At 40.7% G+C, this 19,888-nt stretch overlaps 1 protein-coding gene across 5 annotated transcripts in view; it reads left to right on the forward strand.

The window, feature by feature from the left end:
- Positions 1-19,888, forward strand: part of TAFA5 (TAFA chemokine like family member 5) — a 440,132-nt gene that overhangs the window by 105,128 nt on the left and 315,116 nt on the right. For 3 of the 5 annotated variants that reach the window (XR_015706840.1, XR_015706841.1, XM_087767437.1), the window contains exon 2: positions 1,039-1,125. The exons of 1 other annotated variant lie outside the window; for it this stretch is intronic. Coding sequence is in view for 2 of the 4 variants with exons in the window: in XM_087767437.1 (XP_087623563.1) it covers positions 1,039-1,125 (87 nt within the window). In the remaining 2 variants the exon portion in view is untranslated. Of the gene's footprint in view, positions 1-1,038; positions 1,126-10,528; positions 10,866-19,888 lie in introns of those variants that run through there. One more of the 5 variants, XM_087767438.1, reaches the window with a different exon arrangement.

Below are 19,888 nucleotides of genomic sequence, written 5' to 3' on the forward strand. Positions count from 1 at the left end.
TCTATCCACTTTGGTAGGACAACATTATTGATAAGCACCTTCATAGCTATGCCATTTCTTTAGGATTGATGCCTGTTGCACATGGTTACATCAACAGAATAAGTTCTCCTTTGGTGATCCCTCAGGCAATACTTAGTATATACAATTATATGTTATCTTGCTCATACTATCTGGTATTTCAGTTTACTACGTAAAGTACACACCTGCTTCTCATATCTTCTCTATATTGTTCCAAAGTGATTATGAAAAAAAAAATTTAAAACCTCATCATACCTAGTGGAAGAAAAAAAATCTGTTATGTGTAGGCAAAGAGAAGAAAACAATACAAAATGTGATTGGCATTCAAAATAAAACTAAAATATCCTTTTTAACCATAACAATTATTTTAGTTAGTATACTGTCTTTTTCTAGTCCCTCATTTCTAGAAGTAATTGTCATGTGTTTTGGGAGTTTGATTTGCTCTGGTTTTACAGAATTCCATTAGTTTTCTGTGAAAAAAGATTTTTTTTTCTGGCATTGTTTCTTCATAAAGGACAAAAAAACCCACAAAGCAAGCTGTTTGTGGATTCAACATTTGGTGGCATTAGATTTTAAGTTTTTATTTAACATGGTTTTACTATGAAGGCTATAACTAGATAAGTGCTATGTACTATACTGTATCTCCTTTATAGGGAAGATATAAATACTTCACCTCTTTCAAAGAGAGAAGGAGGGGGGGTGGGGAGAGAGACACTCTTTTACCAAGTTTCAGTTATGTCAGATGCAGTTGGATGTGTTTAGTCAACTTATATCTGAAATGATGCAAACAATTCCTCTAAAATCAGTGAAGGTCAATCTTATGAATACTGTTTTCAGCATCTCAAAGTAGCTGTTACATACAGTAGCATGATTGTAAGGGGAAACACCCAAGTCTTCAATTCTAAATCTTCAGGTGTGAGGGCTCTTAGACCCCCTAATGTTGTAGTTTATTCTGTATTCATTTCCTTTTGCATTTTCAGAAGTGATTTCAATTGAATCATTTATGGTTCTTCCATTCAGATTATAACAGCTATTTTGGAGCGGATAACCCTCAATGGCTGTATATGAGACATTGCCCGGGGTGCTTCCAAGATGCTTTTGAGCTGGGTAAGGAACTCACCGAGTGTTGACACATTCTCAAAGCACTATGGCATGGATTGAGAGCATATAGTTTATAAACTGTGTTACTGACCTATTATTCTGTGTATTGCTGACAGAATAGACTATACCAGTTTCCTCTGAAATGTTAAACAAAACCAAATAAACATTTTTTAATAAAAAAAAAAAAAGTAACAAGTATTTTAAAAAACTAAATACAATATCTAATCTATGTGGTAATTCATACACAAAAACTTTAATTCATCATTACCCACTTCTGATGTGTCTACTTTTTCTATAGTAGCCATTCAATGTATAATATTATACTAATGTAGTGTCATAATATTACCAGTATATTAGTATACTGGTGAGGCAAACCATGCTCAGATTTTTACTGTGACTTTAGAGTCAAAGAATTTCTGCAGGCATGGCTTAACCAATACACTAGTTTAAGACTTAAGCTCACATTCAAACAGTAATTCCATGAGCATCTCTACTATCTACATACTGCTTTATACACTCTTGTTCAGTCAGGAGCAATTAGTTATCATGACTCATTTGCCCTTTTGGATATGGACACAGGCTAAACACACATGGGCTACTGAACTTGAACCTGCGCATGAAGGACAGTACAGACGTGGGATGCTGGTGTGGGGCTTCACTGAGTGTGCATTAAGTGAAGAAATCAGAGAAAGCTTTCTGTCTCTTGTTCAAAAGCCTGCTAATGAGTATGATGACTGGGACAGTCCAGCACAGGTGTGATGCTAAAATCTTCCAGGAGCTGGCACAAAGAGGGGTCCATGATCCACTTCACTCCTTCTCTATTTAAGGTTAAGCAATGTCCAGGGAGAGTGTATATTCTGCTGTGGAGAAGGATATTCTATCTCTTACAGTGTTTGTATAACGCCCTTTGTAATGTTTTATTCATCTGAAATCTGGCTGAATCAGCTACAATGTCTCCAGGATTTTTACAGAAGTTAGTTCAGGCTGTGTACTGTCATTGCCCCATGTGCCAAGTGTACTATTTTAATATCTGGCTTTTTTGTTAAATGCCAAAATCTTAGATGCTCCATTTCATGTTGTAATTAAAGCTTTCTATTTTAAAACAATGTAAGCACGCAGAAAAATGGTTCCTATTAGAACAGCACAATTCAAAACAAAACCAAAGAGGATGTTTCCCTTTAAAAATATGCTTTTCACAAAAAGCTTTGTGGGAAGCTGCTATAGAGTGGCTACTTCATTAACTGTAGTAAGCTGTAGGCTGCTTGATATATCTGGTAAATAGAAGAAATAAACTTCCCACAAAAACAAACGGACAAGCAAATAATAAATAGGTTGTGCATACAAGGGAAGGTTATATTAATCTGCAGTTCCTGCTATTATTCCACCCCAGGTGTACACAGATGGGCCTCCAGTGTGTTAATTCCACAGAGTCCAGTAATAAACCTCAGATTAGCTTGCAATAATCCATTTTCATCCTCCTGAACAAAATATTTCTTATACCATTTAGTATTAACTGGCCATATCTAATAAAAGCTAGAGACTGGCTAATACTTTTTTTTTTTCTCTTTACTATCAAGAACTAGTGAACTATATTATACATGAATGGCTTGTAAAATTATTGGTTTATATTTCAGAATGACAAACAAGTTTTTGTTTTAAGATTTAAAATTATAAATGTAAAAATAATTTTCTCCTTTACTTATTCAAGATTTTGGAATGAAGTCCAAAAGAAACAATATACAAAATTCTGGGCCTCCTTTAACATGACAGTCTGATGCAGGTGTAGATCTCTTGAAAACGTGAGAGTTTTCAGGATAAAAAAAAGAGTGCCATAGTGGTAAACCCATTTTAATTTATACTTAAAATGTAATAATTGTTCATTTTGTGCATGTAACAATTTTCAACTGTTTATTTGAGGTTTTGAATAATTTTTAAAGCATCTGCACTTCACATTTGTCTGAAAAATATTTGTTTCCCCTCCACTAGCTTATTAGCAACCAACGATTACCTCTTCCCTCAGTAATATCACCCAACGTGCTCAAACATTACAGAGGCAGTCGTTTTCCCTTCCTCGTATGTTCAGAACCTGTTCTAACTAACTGTGGAGGTGCCTGGTTTGTTCTGGATATGCTCCATTTTTGCTGCAACTCCCTTTCCTACTTACTACAGTAAGAATCGCTAATGGAAAGAATTAAGAGTGTCCATTGTGGCCTGACTTCATCTCCTGATCGTTTTTTGTGATATCCAGGTTTTGAGGTGGAAAGTCAACAGCTAAATAAATGTAAAGAAACTTCTCTGGTTAAAGTTCAAGCTATAGGTCAAACAGCTTATTGGTTAAGTTGCCAGTGAGTATGAGTTTGTATACTAAAATTCACTCCTGTAGAATTTGTAGGTTTTTTTATTTTTCCCCTCCACTAAAGTGGGAGGAAGCATCAAAACCTCAATTATATTAGCTTATTAACTTTTCCATACAACACTGCTATTGGCCATTCCATAAAGGTTTGCTGGGACTTGACTCATAGAGTCACTGCTTATTCAGCATGGCTTTCTCCATGGGTCTCATTTTCAATTAGGAACTTATTCATCGAATGTTACAGCATTTTAGTTGTGTGCATTTAGGCTAGACCCTCAGGAATTGATACTGGAAACTGTGGATCATAACTAAATTCTGTTAATTTCATGTGTTTAATCATCTGCTTATAATACAAATCCTTTTTCTAAAAAAGGAGTAAACCATTGTATTTTGAGAAGTGTTAAAAAATCCAGATGATCTTAAAATATATAAAAAGTAAAAATATGAGGATAAGCCCTCTCAATGTCATGGTGATTTTTGTGAATACCCTATAATTGTTGGAACATTCAAGCCTATGCCTTGCCCACCAGTCTTAACTGTCAGTTTCAATAGTTATATGCTCTCTCTGAGTTATCATAGAATCACAGAATGGTTTGGGTTGGAAGTGACCTTCAAAGGTCATCTAATCCAAGCCCTCTGCCATGGGCAGGGACATCTTGCACTAGATCAGGTTGCTCAAAGCCCCATCCAGCCTGACTTTGAACACTTCATTATCATTTCAAGGCAATAGTCTTACAATTGGAAGCAGGTAGAAAGGCCCTTGAGACCTTGTAGGTTTCCTCAGTTTTTTTCAGACTAGTAGTTCTCACCCTGGGTGTAAATTGCTGCCTATTCAGGTCTTTTTAGCTGAATGAAGACGTATTTTGAAAACGAGTATAGATGAAGGCCATAAACAAACCAGAAAAAAATGGGAGTAGGAAAGGATGGGCAGACAGACACTGTAGTATTACAAGTTCTCCATTAAGACATGTGTGGTTCTGTCAATTTAATACTGAGATTCTTTTTACCCTCAAATATATAAAACTACCCATAGGCAGCCATAGCATATGTAATCATGTATCATAGAAATTAAATCACATCATTGAGATGTCTCTTTCTTCAGACATTAGAATATTTCTTCCTGAACAGGTTGAGTGAAAACTTGGTACATCTTGTATAAAAAAAATAACCATACTCTGGAAGGCAAGAATGAGTTTCAGCACTGCAGGTTCTTCACACAGGATATGCTGCCCTCGCTCCCTCCTCATTGGCAGCTCATTCAGCTCATCTATTTTCTCATATGCATACTGGCACTAGTTCCTTTGGATCTGTACTGGTTGTAAGTACCATCAGTGTAGGAACTGGATTTTTAAGGCTCTAAATTTTGTAATCCCGGATGCGTTGGGTGTTTTTCTGAAGATTTCCCAGGTCATAATGCTGTCATTGTTCTCAGTAGGAAACCTTAATTGCAGAGCTAGTTGGATAAGAGTTGGATTAGCTGGCAGAGTGTTGTCTGGAAAATCTTTCAGCTGTGCAATGTTATCGCTTCCCCTACGTCCCCCCGCCCCCACCCCGGAGGATTCCTAGCCTACTGCATTTGGTGAGATACATATGTTTTCCCCAGCTACAGGAGCTGTGAAGGGTTCCTCTGGGATATCTAAGTATAAATACCTAAGTGTGTCTTCAGTTGCTAGGTTATTTTTAGTCAATGGGTGGTTACCAAGTCATCTATAATTGTGCTGTTAAATGTGTCAGAGCAGCTCCTGCAAAGCTAGGTGCTCCCTGTAACAGGTTGAGTGTATAAGGTAAAATGAAAGAGAACAAAAGCAACATTTCAGAAGCGAGCTGTTTAAAGGTTTGAATTATATAAGGGAAGATTGCTTGATGAGCAGATATGAGGAAGATGATCCATGAGTACAACGTGGATGGTAACATAGTTTGACTATACCACCCATAGTACCTGTGATGGGCATACTGTGTCATTTCAGACTTGTGTTTTGGGGGAATTTACCAGTGGTTCAAGGGATCAGAGGGGTTTTACAGAACCTTTCGCTTCTTCTTAGGCAGCTCCTATACAGCCTTTGTCAGTAGTGGCCAAAAGCTATTACTAACTGGTGACTGCTATGTTGGAGAAAGCGCAGTGACTTCCCAATGGGCAACTGTCCACATGAACCGCTGGCACAGTTCTTTCTCTATAAATAGAAAAGAGGAAGAAAATCACACCTGAATAGAAATCCAGTAAGATGGTAGGAAGAAGACAAGAACAGCAAAATAATACAACTGAAAAGCAAAAGGAAACAAAATGACTTAAGAAAACCCCAAAACATCCAAAGTTCTAAGTAGGCATGATGCACTGTAGCAAGGAAATTGCACATTGGTTATTCTAAATTATCTAGGCTGCGCTATCCCTTTTATGAATCTGCCACTAGGAGAAAGAACAGGAAGCAAGGTTTGGTCAAAAATTAGTAAAGACATTAAGATATCACCTAATTAGGTAAGTGAAGGAAAAACAAGTGAAAATTTTAGGTGTTCATGGAAGGAGATGGTCAAATGGATGTGTATTTGTGGTTCTTACGGTAGCTGCATCATGTCACAAAACAGAGATTAATAAAATCTCTTTAGAGATTAATTTCTAGTCCAGTGGCACTTGCCCAGCATCAGCTGAAGATCAGTGATACAATTTTGAGGACTACTGTAGTTGTGACTAGTAGCAAAGAAATGTGAGCTAGCCATTGGCAAGCAGAAAACAGAGGGGAAAAAAAAATACTTAAAGGCTGCAAAAACTAATCGGTGGAAATATATCCATTTGTATTCATTACTATATATTCAATATATCATCTATTTTGGTTAGATTCAAAATGGAACAGAGTGATAATGCCACTTCAGGCATATGTGAAGGATGAACTGGGTGAATTTCAGCAAAATAAAATGTTAAACTTAGCATCAGGAGAAACATTCCAGCTGAGAGAACCACTGGGCTGGAATAATCGCCTCAAGTGACTGGTGACAGACTATTGCCTGAGTAACTCAAAAGTAACAAAAATGAAATCCAATGGGCATTGGCAAAGGTTTGGTCCGGATAACCTAATAATAGATATCGTCTGCTCTATTTTTTGTGATTCAAAGCCAGTAGTAGTTTCCAAATTCATTAGTGAAAATGGGCTAACGTCATCTCTTGTTCTCCTGCATTTAGATCTGCATTGGCCATGCATAATTTTGGGTTTTATTGCATGAAGAGGAATAAATTATGCAAAAGGCGTTCGACACAACTGAAAATACTAGGGGGTTAGTTATAGGTATATGGAGTGCAATCTGAACATGATTGTTTTCCAGGAATTTTAGCATGTTTTTATTTATAAAATATCTCAGTAGTGAAGAATAAGTCTTCTAAAGTTTGGTAGAATCTTTTCACAGAATTAAATGCGGAGTACATATAATATTTTTAAATCTCTAGAATTGAGCAAAGGCTGCTGTCTTTGCTAGAGAGTTCCAGTTTTAGTAATTCTGTAGAACTAGATTGAAGTTTTGGTAAAAAGAACAAATGAGCTGTATTTCCAAAAGAGAACGCACATTTGGAAATTATGCACTTCATTATTGTGCTGCTTTCCCATAAGAAATCAGAAGAACTTCTATCTCATACACATTTGCTCTTGCTCCTTGATCATCAGGAAAATGCATTCCTCACTTCCTCACTACCTTTTCCAGCTGCAACTGTCTTCTGTATTGGAAATGTCTTCCAATGCCATCAGCATCCTTTACCAGCTTTCAGGTGCTGAGTATCCCTCCTTTAATAATAAAACACAACTGGGAAAGTTCCTGTGGAGTGATTCCCTGGCAGGAGCTACTGCTGGGACCACAGCCTTTTGCCTCTGTATTGCTGGAGACGTATGGGGTCAGAGCTCTGGCAAAAACCTGAAAATTCACAGTGAGATAGTTTTGTAAATCTCTCTTGGCATAAGCAGCTTAGAAGTTGTTTGATGGGTGTTATTCCATTAGTTGGGGATGGAAATCTTAATAGGCTGAAAGATAAGGGGGAATTTTTGTCAGTGGAATTTATTCAGAAAAGTTTTCCAGCAAAGTCTACAGTGGTAACTTGAGATATGCTTAATATTTTATAAATCTTTATGCAGGTGACAAGTAAAGAAATTGAAGATAGATATTTTTGAATAGGACTCACTCTATTTGAAAGGTCCAAAGCTATTCAGAAAATACAAAAACCACAGTGAACCATATTTAGTACAGCAAGTGGCGTTGCCAGGTACCACTGTCCTCTCAAATGGGAAGTCTTCTGGAATCCCTTGTTGCTATGAGACTAAATATCTCTGTACAGTGTGAGCGCTGAACCAGATTTTGCTCCCACTTACACTAGTGTGCACGTAGAGTGACTCCCCTGTGGCCGGGAAGCACAGTGCTGCATTCTGATGTCTGGCTTACAAAAGGGTCTGATCCAAAGCTCACAGAAGCCCAGGAGTATTTGTCCAATTCAGAAGCTCAAAGATGTAAGACTAGTTTGGAGAGAAGGGCTATCATCTTGCACCTCAAAAGGAGCAAGCAATTTGGGGATTTTGACCCATTGACAGGGGGTCTTCACATGCTTTTAGTCAAAAAGGAAGTAACATGTAAAATTTTTCATAGGATTTCCCTCCAAACTTAGCATATTCAAACTGAAAGATATGTATTGCTTTTCCTGGACTGCATAAACTCTTAAGTTTGAGACACTTAAAATCCACTTATCTGTGGACCTAAAAGCTGCTATTTCAGTTTGGTTTTTTTTTAACGTTTGCTTAAGTATAAAATGTGCAAATTTTCTTTAGCTACTTGACACTTTTTTCTTTCACCCAGAAGACAAATAAACAAACAAAACCCAACTTGAACTGTGCCCAAGCATGGCCAATTTCTCACCAAAGTGTACATTTCAGAATGAAAGATTTACAGTGGAATATCTCTAGTGTAGCTATGACATTGCTTTAACATTGCATTGCTGTAATCTTCAAATACAGTAAACTCAATAAACGGGTTTATAGGGATTTGTGTGAAGTTTAAAATTCAAAAGAGAGTTGTTTTTAATGTTCCTCTGCGCTATCAGTGAAAAACCAAAAAGCACAGGGATTAACTTAACACACATCATCAACAACAAGGGAGATGTTTGCCCAACAACAATATTGATCTTTTATTAATCTGTCCTTCCAAGCATCCGGAAACCCTCCCTTTTTTTTTAAATTCAGAAAATATTTAAATATTAAGTATTACAAAAAATAACATAAATGTAAACATGTAACCAAAGAGCTATGAAAACATAGCTCTTAGTGTGCAAGTATTCTCTTACTTGGTTTATATCTTCAAAACTATGGGTGCACTTTCATGTCTATCCCGGATAACCCGGGGTAACGCATTGGCCATCGGTGCGTTACCGTCATTGCTCATATAGTGCGGTAAATCTACCGCCGGCCTGAGAAGCACAGCAACTTTCAGTTTGTCGCGGAGCTGCACAGCGGGGACGACCCGCCGCCGTGCCGTGCCGTGCCGTGCCCGGCTGTGCTGTGTAGTGCCGCCCGCCCCTCCGAGGCCGCCCGGCGCTCCGGCCGCCTCCTGCCCGCAGCTTCCCGCGGTGCCGCGAACCGCACCTGCCTCTGCCCGGTCCTCCTCTGCTTTATCCGCCTCTCCCCGGGTTACGCGGCCGTCGTTCGCAGCCTGCCGACACCCGCTCGCCCGCCGCCGGCCTCGGTCCGCGCTCCTCCCCGCGCCGCTCCGCTCCGCCGCACCCGCGGTTTCTCCCGGCGAGGCAGCGCAGGCCGCGGTGCCAAGCCCGCACGCATCGCGGAAGTTGCGCGGGGCGGCCGGCGGCCTTTGAACGCGAGAGGCGCGGAGCCGCACCGCGTCGGCGGCCAGAGGGGCACCGGGGCGGCAGCCCGGCCCAGGCAACCCCCTCTGCCGCCCAAAGACGCGCTCCCGGCAGCGCTTCAGCGCGCAGCTGTTCTCCCTGCCCCCGCACCGCCCCATCGAGCCGCCGGAGCCGCGTGTGCGGCATGGAGCTCGGTGCCCTTACCGGGCAGCCCCGTCCGTCGGGGCGGCCCCCGCCTGTCTGCCCCCGGCGTGCGCTGCAGCGCGTCCCACAACGGCGGGGTCGAGCGCGCAGCCCCCGCGGAGCGGCTCCGCACCGCAGCACCTCCCCGGCCTTCCCGCCCCCCCGCTCGGCTTCTCTACGGCAGCCGGCCGCCACGGCTCGGTCCTTCCCCTGGAGTGGGAGGGCGGCAGCAAAATCACAGCCTTGGTCGTGTTTTTTTTTTTTTTTTTTTTTTTTTTTTTTGATTTATGGCATTCTTTCATTTGCGTTCTTGTTTTCCGCGGGGATGGCTGCAACGGAGGCATCAACCTGTAGACTGAGAGAGCTCTCGCCGTAGCCCGGCGGAGCTGCTCGGAGGGCGCTCTGCGGTGCCACCGCCGGGGACCGGCGCCCGGACGGGGTCGACCCCGCGGGCGGGCGAGGGAGCAGGGCCGGCCGCGGCGCCCGGGGGAGCTCCCCGAGCCGGGCGGCGGAGGTGCAAGCCCGAGGGGAGGCCACCGACCTTTGCAAGAGCCCCCGAGCGGCCCCGCGTTTGCCGGGGATGCCGGGATGAACTGAGTCTGTGTCCCCCTCCGCACCAGAGAGGATCTCCGAGCCGGGGGAGGCGGAGAGGGGGGGTGCAACAAATTGCCGCCAGCCGGGAGAAGTTGCAGTAAAGAGAGATCCCTCCCTCCCCCCGCTCCCTCCCCTCCCCGCTCGCTCTCTCCTCCCCGAGCCGTGGCAGCGAGCAGCGGAGCGGCGGCCCGAGGAGCGAGCAGAGGACCGAGAGAGGCAGCGAGAGAGCGAGCGGCGCCCGCAGCCCGGCGATGCTGCAGCGGCTCCCGCGGAGCCTCGGCGGGGTGGGCCCGGCCCCTGCACGCCCCGCGCCGCCCGGCGGCGGCGCGCCCTGAGCGGGCGGCGGCGGCCCCGCGCCCCCGCGGCGCAGCGGGCGCTGTTGCGCAGCCCTGCCCGGTGCTGCCGGCCTCCCTGCCCCCGCCGCCGGCTCGGCGCGGCGCGGCTCCCGCGGAGACGGAGCGCTGATTCATGGGGCCCCGCGCCGGCTGCCTCGGCGAGGAGAGCGCGGCGCTGCCGCTGCCGCTGCCCCCGCGCGGGGTGTGAAGCCCCGGCCCCTCCTCCGCAGCCCCGGGCTCGCCCGCCCTGCTCGGGAGTGTGGTCCCTGCCGGGAGCCGCCGCGCCTGGCGCACAGAGGGAACCGTTGATGCATCGCTGTGGAAATTCATTGTGTGACTTTCTGGGTATTTACTGAGTTTCAGACCGAGATGCAGCTCTTGAAAGCTTTATGGGCACTAGCAGGAGCAGCGATCTGCTGTTTTCTTATATTTGTCATCCACTCACAGTTTCTTAAAGAAGGTAATTATATCTGCATGTCTACATACCCTGTTCTTTAATACTAAGGTCTTTACGAGGTGCCTTAATTATTTTTACTGTTTCCAGTATGTTCTATTTACAGCAGTGCTTCCACGCTATTTTTCCTTTCCGTTAAAGCCTTCTCATTTTTGTTCCTTTAGATAATAGGTAGCTTTAGACTTACATTCTTGGTAAATGTATATATATATATAAAATCTGTATGATGTTTGTATTCAGTGTTTTAGCCAATGTCTCATTTCTTTATGGGGCATGTATAGTGCATAGAAAATATTTGTTGCTGTCAGATGACCACAGAACAGTAGTCATCATGGGAGTATTAATAAACCAAAAAACCCTTAACAAGTAAACGTCTTATTTTTATACCAAATCAATAGGCATCCTTTCCCTCTTCCTTATTCAGTACATTTTCAATAGATGGCACTAAAGTTCTATGGAAAGGGCAGGGCAGAGCAAATCCTGGGCATTCGGCATCTTCCTTCTCCTCCTCGCTGCCCCAAAACTGGAAGAGGCCTTTGCATGGTTTCAAGGCTCCTGTTTTTTCCACCTTGTGGTCAGAAAATTGTGATTACAATTTACGGGAGAAAATAGTTTGGATTGTGTGGCAGGCTTTCTGCTTTTTTTTCCTACGTGAGTTGGGTGAAAAAAAATGTTTGATTAACCGGATAGAGGAATTTTCTTGCGGAGTAACCCTCGTATTGCTCTTTTTTGTTTGTTTTTGTTTGTTTGTTTGTTTTCTTTCCTCAGGAAATTACTTTTTTCCCCCCCTTCTACTAAAATAATGATTTCACTGCATATTTGTAAAGCAAACTGTAGTCTGAGATTCAAGTGTGAATCCTGAGGGATGTATATATATTTGGTGGTGTTTGGGAAAGCCCAGTGCTGTTCTTTAAGCAGTGTTAACAAATATGACACAACAATATGGGGGTTTTGGTGAACCCATTTATTCTTTTTTAGCATTGTAATATAGTTGAGGTTATAGCTGCCCGAAGAAGGAGCCCAGCTCAGCTTGGAGTGCTGGCTGCGCAAAGCATGGAAAAAAACTTTTACGTGCTGGGACAAAGTTTCACTTGAGACTGGGCAAAGACCTTGCAACCACTGAAGTATTGCTACTGGTTTTAATTTAGTGTCAGTCCAAAAAAAGCACGAGACTGTACATTTTCACATCTCTTTTCTGAAATGAATAAACACTGATTTGCCTGATTTGGTTAATTAAGAAGCATTAGCTGGATATCTCCAGTGCCAGAGATTTTTCCTCTAAGAAACCTACCCATGCTTTAATTGCATTGTGTGCAATGCCTCCCACATAGTCACTTATTTAACATTCTTTTAAAATGCTCGGACTAGTGTATTTGTACATCTCTGTCTAATGAGATGACTCGTTTTGAGGAGATTTTGCAGAATGAAATATTGCCAGTCATTTCAGGCTATTTTTTGTCAGTATTTGCCGTTATGCTTCTTTTTTTTTTTCCTTCTGCTTGATTTTGAGACCTGTGTTACTGTAAATAATCCATAAAGAAAGAAGCATTTTGTTTCACTTAAATTTTATTTCTTCTTGCATTGTAGGAGTAGAAAGGTGGCAAATTAATATATAAAAACAGAAACCATGGCCATACCCCAAGCACTTTAACACATTTTACATTGCTTCTCCTCCAGGATTTATAGCCACTCTTAATGTGGACTGCAGAGAGAAAACTGAAGCTCTTGGGCTTGTCGGATAACTTAATTGCATCAGTTTGTTTATATTTGTGAACAAAATACTTCTGCTTTGTTTAACACTGAGGACTAAGTACTTACTGTAAATACAGGTTGTGTGTATTGGGCTAGTTGTCGGCCTTTTCGTGGTGGGTGCTAATCTCCACAATAGCATTTTGACCCCTTTCGTCTAATTACTTCAGCACTGTATGTATTCCTCCCTGTAGTTTCAATAATGACACTGAATAGTTTAGTGGAATTGACTGGAAGTCTAGGTGGTATAACTGGGTTTTTTCTTTACGAAGAACTTTTAAAGTATCTAATAAAAAACGATTGGTTTAAGCACAATATATTCAAATGCAGGTATGTAAGAGAAGGAGAAATAGATAACAGAAGATTTAAGCTACATATTGTAAACAGTTTGCAAAAGCAAGATTTACATTTCCTTTCATTTTCATTTTAAAACCTGCTTTTTTATCATTTTCGGTAAGAAAATGAGGGAAAGAAGTGTGAGGAAAGGACTAGCAACTCATTTAACCATATGCCTACCACATTAGTTTATTAAGTAAATATGTATAAAGAAGAATACACGTGAGATGGCTGTTACCTTACCTTCAGAAGACTTGAAATCCTTTTCTGATATCAGAGTTAGCCCTCTACATTAAAATTTAAAAAAAAAGTTAGGAATGGTATGTCTCATTGCACATGATGTTGTTAGACTGTTGATTTCTTGGCAAAAAGATTAATTTCCCATCAGAGCCTAATGAACTACGTGGCCTCATTGTAACTCAGCTGTGTGGTCGAATTCCTAAGTTAAATGCTTGGACATTGTCATTTGATTATTTCTTGTGCAGAAGGATAATTTCCTGTAGTCCCAAAGAACAAACAAGTAGGCCACCAGTTTGCCTAGCTTGATCAGATTAGCTGATAGCACATATCTCCTGAGGCAATTTGACAGTACAAGTTCATACACCAAGTATCTCTTTTGTATGCAAGACAATTGATTTAAGAACAATGACATGTAAAATTAATTAAAGGTCTGACTTAATGTATTAATGCACACTCTTTCCATTTTTGCATGTTTTGTAATATTTACTGCTTATTATTTTTCCAGAGGCATGTCTTAATAGAAAACTGACATAATCTTCACCTCTTACAACATCTCAAAATGATATAATTACTACATGTCTTTTTCTGTATTCATTTTCCTTTTACTCGCTTGGAATTAGTGATGTTATCTGCTATGTTAAACTGTTATCACCTATTAACACAAGATATTTTTATAATTTCAGTTGTACTGCGTGGCTATAGTGTGTGAAACTTCCATTACATCCAGCTGAAACTTATTACCAGAACCAAATCCTCTTTCAGTCACATTCATAACTATGAGATTGTGTGTTGCAACAGTCAACTGAGAGTTTTCGCACTGTTAATTTTGCATTTTAGTTCCTATGCCGAACTTAGATTTTTCTTTAAGTAGCCCTGTCTTAATTCTTAAATATTTTTCTATAAATTTTTGAATTAAGGCTGTTTAGTAGTAGCATTACATTACTGCCATTTAAATGATGTTAAGAAACAATGAATGCTTGTTCTGAGATGAGTGGGAAAGAGCTGTTTAAATGCCTATTTTCATGAATATGTTTTTTTCAGGAAGTGAAGAATGGGTGACACAGGGTGCCATTTTTCCACACTTAGGCTTTTGTGTGGAAATACAGGTCGTCCTGTGGCTAATCCGTTCCCCTATGTCCAATCTGTCCTTCAGTGTTTCTAAAAGATGAATAGAGCTGTGAACCCAGAACAGGGTATTGTGATATATAATTGCAGTCCCATGCCTGTCTGATCTTCCTGTAAAGCAGTTTAACATACTCTAGTCAGCTGCAGTCAGTATGAAGGGGTGTTAAAAACTGAAATATCTAAAACTTTTTGCATACACCGTTGAGAATTAAAAGTAAGGAATTGCATTCACTACCCACGTCTGATTTTAAATGATTTATAATCTGTTATTGTTTAACACATTTATTCAAAGAGAGCTGAAAAACATTGAGTTGATGTTACACACATTGATTGTGGGAACTCCTTTGCCCCCGGAGAAGTACCCCTTTCCCCTAGTAGAACATTTTAACCATTCAGACACAGTAGTGATGGGGAAAGGTAAAGGATACAATTTCTAAATGTGTCTTTGAACCCCATGGAAAGTAGTGCAGTTAGGGAGTAACTTCAGAAGGGTGTGTTACAGCCCTGGACATACTTTAAAGCTTTGTTTATCCTGTGATTGCTCATGAAGAGACTGGAATGTCTTCTCTATCAAGGGCGATTTAATATTTTGAATGGTTTATGAGATTAGGGTGGTGTGAGCCTTGTTTGGAGAGGGACTACACAGAAACATGGATTCAGTCTCAAGAATCTTACTTGAAGTATAGAGGATTGGCGTATTCAGATCTCAGAATCACATTCTTAATCTGTTGGGTAGATGTTCAGTAGTAAGCTGCGTAAAATAGGGTGATTTTCTGTTGATACTCTGCAGCGATTAAGTAGAGACAAGAGAATTTCGATACTTCTGTTATAACCAGATAATTATGGCTATAAACCAGAATTTTAGTATCACTTGTGCAGATTTAAAATATACTTATGTATATGAATAGGGTATCTGTTTAGCACATTTTTCATAATTACAATTTTTTTCTGCCTTAGGCAAAAGTTAGCAATTATTAGTTACACTCTTGTTGGTGCTTCTCTGTCAAACACATTTAGAGGAGTTAGTGTCACAATAGCAAAAATTATTGCAGCACTTTCTTTAAAAGAATGCATTTATTACAGATAATAACTTGGTTAAGTTTATGCTTAATATCTTTATTCTGTCACCTTTTACAGATTTAAATATTTTAGCCTGCTCTAAAAGTATGGAAAAGGCTTTATGCATATTTTTGTGTTCTTAGGGTGTACATTTTTGACACTGAAAATAATAAGGAACATTATTCAATGTAGCTGTGTAACCCCAAACAGCTCTGCTACTCCTCTGCTAATGTTTGAAAATGTCTACTAGCAGTATACCCAAGATATTTTTTTCATAACTTTCTGTTCATATAACCTGGTAGCTTTATAAAGTTGGTAAAACTAATGCCTACTGCTGTGTAGAACATTTTGAGCAAGGGAGTTGTCATCTTCTAAAACTTTTTGAGACTTTGGCCCTCAAAATTTTCCTGGAAAGAATTTGAATGTGACTTATTATGACAGATAATATTGCCAGCCTTTCATTCCTTTAAAATTTATTTTTCTTTTATCTTTTAAACATTAAAAAAAATAAAGACTTGAAACAAACAAAGTGAGAAAGAGAATTGCTTTTAAGAACGTGGGGAAAAAGTTTGGGTTTATGTTAGAGTTGTTTTTTTTCCGTTTGCCCTTTTTATGCTTAACCTGTGTCTCAAAACAGCAAGAAACCTTGCATACCAGATGTGCTGCATATGTTACCAATATATAGTAAAACTGAGTTGAGGACAGTGTGTCCCAGCTGCAAATTTGCCTGCTCTTGAAGGGTTTGTTACTTTTAACATACTATAGTATAATTCTTTTCTCCTTTTTGTCTTCTGTACATTTTTTTGGCGGGGGTTGTGGAGAGGCAAATATGAATGAGATGATCAGCGCAGCACATCAGGCTACAGAGAAGCACAGAATGCAGAAGTGGAAGGTTTCTCTTCCCATCAGGAAACAGATTTGGCAATTAAAAAGCCCTGAGCTTGAATAAATGCTGCACAAGGAAAGAAACTGTGAAAGGTAGCCAATCTGGGGGTTTTGTTTGCAATTTTTTTATAGTTTTATGGCAGATAAATAACATTAAGAAGACCTAGTTCAGTGGCTGTTTGATAGCGTGTGGCACATCGGGACTGCAGAAAAATGAGAGAAGGTCCTGCTTTGAGATAAAATAGTTTTGTATTTGAAAATTTTTGATATTTTCAGAGTTTGGGGTTTTGGGTTTTTTTTTTGAGATAGGGTTAGAGAAGTATAGCAGTGAAAGGAAGCTATGCAGACAAAAGTTCTCAATAATTTTCTTTTCAGGTAGGTGAGAAAGATGTTCCCTATCTGGCATCTGCTCTGCCGGGATATACCAAGAGGGGGAGTCTGACAGTTTCTCTACCCACGGAAGGTAGCTTTGAAGCAGTCTTTGTTTTTGGGTGATGAAAATGAAAGATGCACATGTCTTCACAGGGAAGCGCACCATAGATGGTATAAACCACCTACTTTTCCTGACTGAGCAACTTGAAAACAGGAATTAGTAACGGATTTTCAGTAGCCTTTTTACAACTGCCTGTTTTCATGCCCCAAGAGCACAAGTGAGGAATTATTGACCTTTCTCAGCATTTATCAGCACTACCTGTTCTTAAAGGCAGTACTATAGACTGATGTGAGTCACATCATACAAAAGTGCATGCTTTTTAGATCTGTTGACTAGTATTTATTTTACTTGTTTCTTAGCAGGCGTACACTGTATCAAATATAAAACTGGAATAAAAACAAGACACACACAATTGAGATTTTTTCAACTGAATTTAAAAGGGGACATTGCAAAAAAAGCATGTATTTAGAGGTCAAGAGTTCAGTGTGGTATTGGTAAGAAAAGCCATAAATGTCTAATTCACTAGTCAAAATATAGGTATATTATTTTCTCATATGTATTTAAAAATAACTTTCTATAATCATATGAAGAAAAGAGGCAACACAAGTTTTTGTACTAATGATAACAACAGTGTTTGTTTTCTGGTAGTATTTAGATGTCCCAGTTGGAATTGGTGGCTCAGCCGAGTATGACTGGCCAACTGTAGTGTATGTTCATACAAGTCCAAGCCAGGCATCTATTCCATCCAGTATCTGGATTTTAGCAAAGATTTATTTTGCTCAGAAATTATATCCTCTTGCCACTTATAACCCATAGTGATAGAAGGTTCTGTTTAATAACAAAATCCGATTATTTGCCTAAATGTGCTTTTTATGCCTGTTCTAGAAATCCAACACGATGTAATGAATCTGCCTATTCATTATATTTTACCTTTGGCACTACATCAGTTCACAAGTAAATGCTAGTCAGAACAATAGATCTTCCTATTAATTGTTGTTACTCTTGTGAAAAGCAATGAGTAACGTGTTTGAAATATATCCAAGCAGCAAATTAACATATAAATAACCAGAAAAAAATAATATAATGGATCAATACCTATTGAAATATTTTCTAAAAGCAGATGCTGTACTAATGTGTGTTTTCATGTAAGTGATTTATTATTTTTGACTGTATGGAGCAAAGTAGAAGATTGAGTTAATTCGTCAGGTGAAAAATTGTATTTATAATAGACCAGTATATTCCGGATCTCAGCTTATTTCTAACGTGCCACAAGGCTATATGGTATTCCAAAGTCTAGATGTTTAATTGCAGTCACACATGAGGAAAGATGTAGGCCAAATTAAGTGGATCCACAGGAGAACAAAGGGAATAACTGCAATTTTAGAAGATATGACCTAGAATGAAGTACTGAAGAGACTAGACTTATTGAGTTTAGAGAAGAGATTACTAGCATGATAAGAGTTTTCAGTGGGTAAAATTCTGCCTTAAGAGTAACACACTGTTCTTTCTGCAAAGTGGGAAGATTACAAGAAGCAATGAGTGCAAACTGATTTGAGGGAGATTTAGGAAAGATTGCAGCAAGGCAAATTTGTGCTGTGCATCAGGGAAGACTTGTCAATGGCAAGAACAGTTAAGCATTGGAATGGATTTTCTTGGGAAGTTGTGAAACAGGAGAGTTTTACTTTCGGGTTAAAATATTATCTGTTGGGAATAGTAACATCAAGTTGAAGCAGACAGGCAGACTAAGTGACTTCTTGAAGTCCCTTCAAGTCTTATACTCCAAAATGTGCGCTTACCTGAAACTTACTTCAAAAGGTGGAAGATATTTAAACATCTGACTTTAGGGCAGTTTTCTGTTGACTGCTGAAGTGAATAGGCTCATGAGAAGACACACTAGGATCTGAAAATATTCGAGGGACAAATAAAACCTCAAGAAAACAACTAGTGTTTTAAGTATTTTATTATCTAAATCATACCACTTACTGAGTTGCAGATGTAATTTAAAAAAAAAAAAAAAAGAACAGAAAATCTCATTATTTATGTAGTTAAAGATCACTCTTTTAAGTGCTGTTTACGTTGCAAGCTCTTCAGGACCTGAAGGCATCCTGAATCAGGGCCTTGCTCTGTTCACTCTTCGTATACAAAGAGCAGTGAAATTAGAGTATTAGTATCATTCACTTTCTGGTATTTCTAATGGGATGAAGATTTGGGTTAAGGATTGTTGAGCTGTTCCAGTCTGTTCTTGTTACCCCAGCACCTGGAGGGCTTATCTTCAGGTGGCCCTATGGCTTGTCTGACCTCTGGAATGGGAAGCACAGAACCAGCCCCACAACACGGTGAGCTGCAAATGGCTTCAGAGTGGTTATCTTTCAACCTGTGCCTGTTTGGTGCTATGGGTGATTAAGAGCTTTCTGTTCATTGCTGTCTGTAATGGTGTGTACCTTGATGTAATACTGTCCAATTTTTATGGTGTCTGCATGGTTTCAAATCCAGTAGCAAAAGGAAAATTAGCAAATTGTGCTGACAGAAAGGCTCGTGGAGAGACAGGGAGAGATCATTCACCAATTATTGTCACAGGCAAAACAGACTCGACTCAGGGAAATTAATTTCATTTGTTGCCAATCAAAATCAGAGTAGGGTCATGAGAAAAAAACAAATCTTAAAACACCTTCCCCCTACCCCTCCGTTCTTCCTGGGCTCAACTTTGCTCCTGATTTTCTCTACCTTCTCCCACCCCAAGCAGCGCAGGGGGGACAGGGAATGGGGGTTGCGGTCAGTTCATCACACATTGTCTCTGCCGCTCCTTCCTCCTCATAGGGAGGACTCCTCACAGTCTTCCCCTCTCCAGCCTGGGGTCCCTCCCATGAGAGACAGTCCTTCATGAGCTTCTCCAACATGGGTCCTTCTCACAGGCTGCAGTTCTTCATGAACTGCTCCAGCATGGGTCCCTTCCATGGGGTGCAGTCCTTCAGAAACAGACTGCTCCAGCGTGGGTCCCCCACAGGGTCACAAGTCCTGCCAGCAAACCTGCTCCAGTGTGGGCTCCTGTCTCCATGGGTCCACAGGTCCTGCCAGGAGCCTACTCTAGCACGGGCTTCCCACAGGGTCACAGCCTCCTTCGGGCATCCACCTGCTCTGGTGTGGGGTCCTCCACAGGCTGCAGGTGGATATCTGCTCCAGTGTTAACCTCCATGGGCTGCAG

Source organism: Nipponia nippon, unplaced genomic scaffold (assembly GCF_047370975.1).
Source record: "Nipponia nippon isolate SJK-2023a ecotype South Korea unplaced genomic scaffold, ASM4737097v1 scaffold_3, whole genome shotgun sequence".
NCBI classification, from domain to species: Eukaryota; Metazoa; Chordata; class Aves; order Pelecaniformes; family Threskiornithidae; genus Nipponia; species Nipponia nippon.